This window comes from Tachyglossus aculeatus, chromosome 2 (assembly GCF_015852505.1).
Source record: "Tachyglossus aculeatus isolate mTacAcu1 chromosome 2, mTacAcu1.pri, whole genome shotgun sequence".
In the NCBI taxonomy this organism is placed as follows: domain Eukaryota; kingdom Metazoa; phylum Chordata; class Mammalia; order Monotremata; family Tachyglossidae; genus Tachyglossus; species Tachyglossus aculeatus.
Window position 1 is genome coordinate 101,216,384 of NC_052067.1, and position 7,399 is coordinate 101,223,782.

The 7,399-nt window shown below is 41.6% G+C and overlaps 1 protein-coding gene across 2 annotated transcripts in view; it reads left to right on the forward strand.

Annotated features, from left to right (window-relative positions):
- The window catches only part of HDAC2 (histone deacetylase 2), a 30,066-nt gene extending 24,236 nt beyond the window's left edge, over positions 1-5,830 (forward strand). Inside the window, exons 9-14 of one of the 2 annotated variants that reach the window (XM_038766853.1) lie at positions 138-278; positions 1,693-1,801; positions 2,245-2,375; positions 3,508-3,663; positions 4,910-4,967; positions 5,649-5,830. In XM_038766853.1, coding sequence (XP_038622781.1) covers positions 138-278; positions 1,693-1,801; positions 2,245-2,375; positions 3,508-3,663; positions 4,910-4,967; positions 5,649-5,667 — 614 coding nt within the window. In that variant the 3' untranslated portion in view covers positions 5,668-5,830. Of the gene's footprint in view, positions 1-137; positions 279-1,692; positions 1,802-2,244; positions 2,376-3,507; positions 3,664-4,909; positions 4,968-5,448; positions 5,597-5,648 lie in introns of those variants that run through there. The other variant, XM_038766845.1, reaches the window with a different exon arrangement.
- Positions 5,831-7,399: the final 1,569 nt, after the last annotated feature.

The following is a 7,399-nucleotide window of genomic DNA, read 5'->3' on the forward strand; positions in this document are numbered from 1 at the left end:
CGCTTCATTTAAAACATTTTTGAATCTTTTAGAGAAAGAAGTCGTATTTTTATACATTTGTTCGGTGTGTTTGATTTTGAAAACATAATATGTGCTAATCTTGACATTTAACTTGATGTTTAATTTCTTTGTGGCAGGCCATGCAAAATGTGTGGAAGTTGTAAAGACCTTCAACTTACCTCTGCTGATGCTTGGAGGAGGTGGCTATACAATCCGCAATGTTGCTAGATGCTGGACATATGAAACTGCTGTTGCCTTAGATTGTGAAATTCCTAATGGTAAGTATTACCTCAAATGTTAATAATCAAGAAGGTCAAAATTAGAATTCCTCTTAAATACACCAAAGAAGGAGAGAATTCATTATTAAATATTATTGAACATTTACTGTGTGCAAAGCACTGTACGAAGTGGTTGGGAGAGTACAGTATAAGAATCAATCAATCAATCAATTGTATTTATTGAGTGCTTACTGTGTGCAGAGCACTGTACTAAGCGCTTGGGAAGTACAAGTAGGCAACATATAGAGACAGTCCCTACCCAACAGTGGGCTCACAGTCTAAAAATAGACACATTACCTGCCCACAAGGAGCTTATTTTCTAGATTTGATAGCTACGTGGATGTAAGAATAGGGGGTTTGGAGCATCTTGTTGTCCACAGAGCTTTTTAACTTTCCTCTGGAGGGAGGAGTGCAAGGATTTAGGTTGTCCGTCCCAGAATTCCTCCTGACAGGAGGAAAATAGGGGGATTTTGTTTCCTGGAAAGGAGTGAAAACTTAGAGGCATGAAAAAGGGCAGCTTCTTCAAGTGGAGAGAACAAACTTCAGAAACTGCAGAAAAAATACCCTCATGTATAGCTGGGGTTTAAGAATTCTCCAGTCTTAGTAATAATGTTTCATATTCTTAATTTGAATGTTTCTTCCAATCAGTCGTATTTATTGAACACTTGGTGTGCAGACCACTGTACTAAGTTGATGGGAGAGTACAGTTCAGCAGAGTTGGCAGACTCCTTTCCTGCCCCAAGGACCTTACCATTCGGAGCGGGAGACAGACATTAATGTATATGAATAAATTACAGATAAAATAATAACAATGATGGCATTTGTTAAGTTCCTAAATCTATGTCAAGCAGTGTTGTAAGCCCTGGGGAAGATGCTAGCTAATCAGTCCTTGTCCCACATGGGGCTCACAGTCATAATCCCCATTTTACAGATGGGGTAGCTGAGGTATAGAGAAGTTGTCACACAACAGACAAGTGGCGAAACAGATTAGAACCCAGGTCCTTCTGATTCCCAGGCCCGTGCTCTATCTACTAGGCTATGGGGCTAATGGTAGTGCTTAATCCTTTGTCAGAATTACTTTTCCTCTGATTTAAGCATTTATTTTTTTTCCACTCTTGGTCTTGATTGCTTACATGCACTTTCCACAAGTTTTGAGGCCAGTGTGGGGAAGTCCATTGTCTGCCACTTGTCTGCTGTGTGACTTTGTGCAAGTCACTTCACTTCTCGGTGCCTCACTTACCTCATCTGTAAAATGGGGTGAGGACTGTGAGCCCCACATGGGACAACCTGATTACCTTGTGCTTACCCCCGTGCTTAACAAATACCATCATTATTAAGTCGATCTCCTCCTGAAAGTTGGCACAAATTCCCAGTCTGTAACCAATTTTCTTTTTGGTGTGTGTGTTTTTTGTAGAGTTGCCATATAATGATTACTTCGAGTATTTTGGACCTGACTTCAAGCTGCATATTAGTCCCTCAAATATGACAAACCAGAACACCCCAGAATATATGGAGAAGATCAAGTAAGTAATGATTATAAGGTTGGTTTGTGTAATCATTTAGGTTGATTGATATTTTTTTGGAGGGATGGCATTATTGCCCTATTTAAAGTCAGTCAGCTTGGCACCTACCATTCCTTGTAGGGTAGCTTGGTGTTATGGGGGTCAATTACTGAATATGCCTGCATCTAGCTTCCTTTTCCACTGAACCCAAGCATAGATAGAGAAAAGGATAAAATATGTGCAAAGTGAGATTCACGAAGGGTCGCTGTGGTTTATTCTAATTTATAGAACAGCCCTTTACGAGTGCCTTGTAGGTTCAGTCGGTTTGAAAACTGAAGAAAATCCCTCTTTTACTAAAAGAGCAGCTTTAAGGTGAACCTGAATGATATTAGGTGAGCTTTAAAAGTTTTCTAAAAACATCCAGGTTGATTTCTTTTCTTCCCCCTGCCCTCTGTTCAACACAGACAGCGTTTGTTTGAGAACCTGCGTATGTTGCCTCATGCCCCCGGGGTGCAGATGCAAGCTATTCCTGAGGATGCAGTCCACGAAGACAGTGGAGATGAAGATGGAGAAGATCCAGACAAGAGAATTTCCAGTAAGGGAGCGTTCTGAAAGAGCAGCACACTTAAAACACCCTCCTTTTTACTCACCTTCTTGAATTCAGCGTTTCACAGTTCTGGCTGGCAAACTTTTTTGGTGGGGGAAAGTGCTGAAATCTTGGGATTTTAAAAAATATCTTCAAAGAATTGTGAAAAATATTTTTTATGTTTTCCAGAAAACAAGGACTTGAGGGGGGAGGATTTTTTTAAGACTCCAAAATGTGAACCCTTACGTTGAATATAAGGGGTGCATTGTTTTTCCTATTGAATATTCTTAAAGTAGTTTGAATGGTCTTTGAGAGCTTTGAGTGTTCTGTCGTGTTGAGAAAGCTAATACAATCCTGTGACTTAACAACAGAGCTGTAGCCAGATAGTTGTCAAAAGAACCTTCCCTAATTCTGCTGCTGCGTTCTACATGTCTTCTGGCAAAATTGAGTGGATTATGTGATATTTGAAAGGTTTGGTCTTTTTTTTCGTTCCTCTGGGGAATGTTCTTTCTCCCTACTCTGTAAAGACTTGAATCTAGAGCAGTTTTGGATTGGGCCTGGAGTCTGATACCGGTCCAGGAAAGGTTCTTTACAGCTCCTTCACTAAGCAACATTTGCGCATTTGCAAACACCAGCAAGGATTAATAGTTATAAGGAGTACTTTCCAGGCAGGTATTCTTACATTTCCTTCTTGAAACTAGCTTAAGTTTTCTTAAATTCATGTTGAGAAGCAGGTTGGTGTAGTGGAAAGATCACAGACCCGGGGTCTAACCCCAGCCCCATCACTTGGTCTGCTGTGTGACCATGAGCAAGTACCTTAAACTCTCTGTGCTAGTTACTGCATCTTTTCAGTGGGGATTAAGACGTCAGCCCCATGTGGACTATGCACTTCATCCAACCTGATTAGTTTGTACCTACCCCAGTACCTAGGGCCGTACCTGGCTCCTAGTAAGAACTTACCGAATACCATTAAAAAAAAAAAAGTAATTCGCGAGTTCTGTCCTTCATTCCAGAACTAAAAATCTAACTGCTGAACAAGTGGCAATAGCATATTAAGTAACTGTATAAATGTCTAACTTTTGTCCCAAAACTAATCTGCTGTAATGCTGTTGGCTAATGGATATTGACCTTTATATTTCAGTTAGGGCATCTGACAAACGGATAGCTTGTGATGAAGAATTCTCCGACTCCGAGGATGAAGGGGAAGGAGGGCGTCGGAATGTGGCTGATCACAAGAAAGGAGCAAAGAAAGCCAGAATAGAAGAAGACAAGAAAGAAACAGAGGACAAGAAAGCAGGTTAGGAGATGTTTGAAAATGGAAAAATTAATGTCGCTCAGTAAAGCTCTCATTCTGCCTCCAAGAGAAAGATCCCTCCAAGTCCAACTTTGGAAAATGGACTGTCAAAAGACAAATGTGAAGGATTCAAACCTCTTCATTTTTATGAGCATCTTGAAATACTAAAACAAAAAACCCACACAGGTTATTGCGGTAGCAGATTTGGAAACCATTTTTCCCATTTTGCTACTTTCAAGATCTTAAGAATATTTCTTCCTGTTCCCATTCATCAGTCTTACCTAGAGTTTTGAAATAATTGATTTTTTTGATTGATTAACTGTATTTGATTAAGCACCTGGACGAGAATTCCCTACCATTCCCTACCCACAGCAACATTACAGTGTAGTTTAACTTTCATTGGTATTGCTGATAGACTGTTCATGTTGCTCTTTGACTAGGTTTCATTTTTAATGATTTGTTGTCAGGCAGCTACTGCAGAAATGAAATGTATTTATTGAGCGCTTACTGGGTACAGACCACTATACCAAGCGCCTGGTAGAACACACTGTAGAGTTTGTGGATGCATTCATTTTTAGACTGTGAGCCCACTGTTGGGTAGGGACTGTCTCTATATGTTGCCAACTTGGACTTCCCAAGCGCTTAGTACAGTGCTCTGCACACAGTAAGCGCTCAATAAATACGATTGATTGATTGATTCAACATCCTTACATTCCAGAAACAGCATGGTTCAGTGGGCAGAACCCGGGCTTGGGAGCCAGGGGTCATGGGTTCTAATCCTGGCTCCGCCACTTGTCAGCTCTGTGACTTTGGGCAAGTCACTTCTCTAGGCCTCACTTCCCTCATCTGTAAAATGGGGATTAAAACTGTGAGCCCCAGGTGGGACAACCTGATAACCTTTTATCCCCTCAGCACTTAGAACAGTGCTTTGCACATAGTAAGCGCTTAAATGCCATTATTATTAAACAGCAAAAAGCAGGATTTTATGCCCTGACAAAACAAATTGTCATTAAAGTGATCTCATTATATGGAAAGGTTTGTATATTCATATTAATGCATGAGAAGTGTGGGAGTAATGGTTTCTATAAACGTTAAAAATAGATTTTCCTATTTAAAATATTATTGTCATTTTTTTTTTTTTTCTGTCCTATTTTGGGACCTGAATGGCAACTAGTTCTATCTCCTGGACTTTTGAAGTTAGTTTTCAAAGTATGTCAAGCTTGACTTACCCTTTCTCGTTTGTTTTCAGATGTTAAGGAGGAAGACAAATCCAAGGATAGCAGTGGTGAAAAGACAGACACCAAAGGGTAAACCAAATGTTTGGTTAACTAACTCTCTTGATTGAGGCTAAAAGATCCCTGGTGCTTAAAAAAAAAAAAAAAATTCCAAAACTAGGCACAGGGGGAAGAGTGGCTAAGACAAAGGGAGTGTGGAAAAAATGAAAATTCATGCTAGAGTTCAGTTCTGCAAAACCCAGCCAAAAGATCTATAGTTTTCAGTCTGTAAACAGTGTAGTCATTTAGGTCAGATCCCTGCCCTCTGGGATCAACCCGAGATCTCTGCCTGCCCTTGGAGTAGAGGTAGGAGGGATATGGCAGGGAGTCCTGGGGTGTGAACGCTGGACCTGAGAAGAGTCAGGGGGAAGGGTCAGGCTTCAAAATAAAGGAGGGGAAGGGGTTGTGGGGGGGACTTGTGGGAGGGAGGAGGGGTGGGGGGGAGGCGTGGGTCAGGGCACACCAAAACCGTGTGACCTAGTTAGTTTAAATGGATATTTTACCTTTTGAACAGAGCCAAATCGGAACAGCTCAGCAATCCTTAAATTAATGAGAGCCTCACACCAATTACAGGACACAGTACTCAAGTGGGAAAATACTGGGGGAAGATGACAGTTGTCTTTCTGAGAGACTGCTGACTTTTCATTTTGTACTACTTGGCATGGACCGTATTTATTTTTAAAACGGCTTTTTTTTTTTTTGTTTCTTGGCAAGTTGTATCGTGAGTTTCTAATTATGAAGTCGAAAGTCCTTTCTCCACCACGCTCTACGTGATAGTATTTAAAATGGATGAGTTACGTTATGTCTAAAAAAGGATCTAATAAGTAATTTGCCTTTCTGAGCTGATTTTACCTCTTTTGTAATTATCTTTATTAAAAAAAATAAAACTGCACTTGGGGGTTGTCTTCTGTCTATTTGTACCATAGGCTAAAGTGTGCTGTGATGAAGGGAGGCCAGCAGTGTATCTGAGAATTCTATGGTCTGACTGCCTTTTTGGCCATGGCAGTTTGGTATTTTTCTTCCTACCCCATTTGCTAAAAACTGTATCCCACACTGAGAAGCAGCGTGGCATAGTGGACAGAGCCCGAGCCTGGGGGTCAGAAGGACCTAGGTTTTATTACTGGCTCCACCACTTGTCTGCTGTGTGACCTTGGGCAAGTCACTTCACTTCTCTGTGCCTCAGTTTCCCCATCTGTAAAATGGGGATTAAGATTGTGAGCCCCAAGTGGGACAGGGACTGTGTCCAACCTGATTAGTAATAATAATGATGATGGTGGTTTTTGTGAAGCACTTACTATGCCAAGCACTGTTCTAAGCACTGGGGGGGATACAAGGTAATCAGGTTGTACCACATGGGGCTCAGTCTTAATCCCCATTTTACAGATGAGGTAACAGGCCCAGAGAAGTTGTGAGTTGCCCAAGGTCACACAGCACACAAGTGGCAGAGCCGGGATTAGAACCCATGACCCCTGACTCAAGCCCAGGCTCTTTCCACTGACCCACGCTGCCACCGAGTAAGCACTTAAATTCCATTAAAAAAATACAAAGATGGATTTTTGTTTGGCGCAAAGATAAGGGCTAATAGTATTCGAACTGATGCTTACCTATTGCCTCTGACTGAAAACTTGAGCAAGCATCTGCAGTGGGAGGAATTTTCTGAATTACAAAATAGGTGCAGCAGACCTAAAAGGAACAGTCAGCAGAAATAAAACGAAGGCAATTTTGTTAAGCTGAAAATCTGCATTAAAAGTAGGTGCTTGTGCCATTGCCTGCTATTGATTGATAGCGATAAATTGGGGACTGTTGGTGAATATTTTGAAGGCAGATGGCATGGCCCAATTAAGACAGATTGTTTTGCCTCAGAAGAGGCTTAACGTAGGCCTGAAAGTTCAGAAAGTCAATTTCCTAATTCAGTTCAGGACTCTTACTTACCTGATTTTCAACTAACAGATCTTAGTTCTGGCCACAAATACAGGGAAATGGGAGTGGAGCTCATTAAAAATGTAGTCATTCAAATGCAGGAGTTGAATGGCAGTTGATTATTTGCATGTTGGGAAATCCAGCCTGATCTGGTGGGGTTGTACTTTCTCTGGAACACAACAGGAAAAGGGGATTTCAAGTGAGTTTAGAGTCCTGCAAATAAATCTCTGGACCTCACTGTGCTCTTAAAATTACAGGCAAGGCCAGTTGCAATGGAACTCTTGGAGGAACCATGTTTGTTTCTTGGCCCTTCACTTACTACTATCTGAATAAAGCAGAAGCAGCTCTTGCTAACTCAGACCAAAGGGCTGGGCTCTCTCTCAGTTGCACAAAACCCTTCTCCCCCACTTCACCCCCTGACTAATGCATCATAGTCAAACACCTCTGAGTGTAGCTCCAGAGCTTCGGGTCTTCAGCCTGTTGCTCTCCCGGCCCTGCCCCTTCTGTTGCTGCATGATCTCGGGCTTCACTTCACTGGGCCTCAG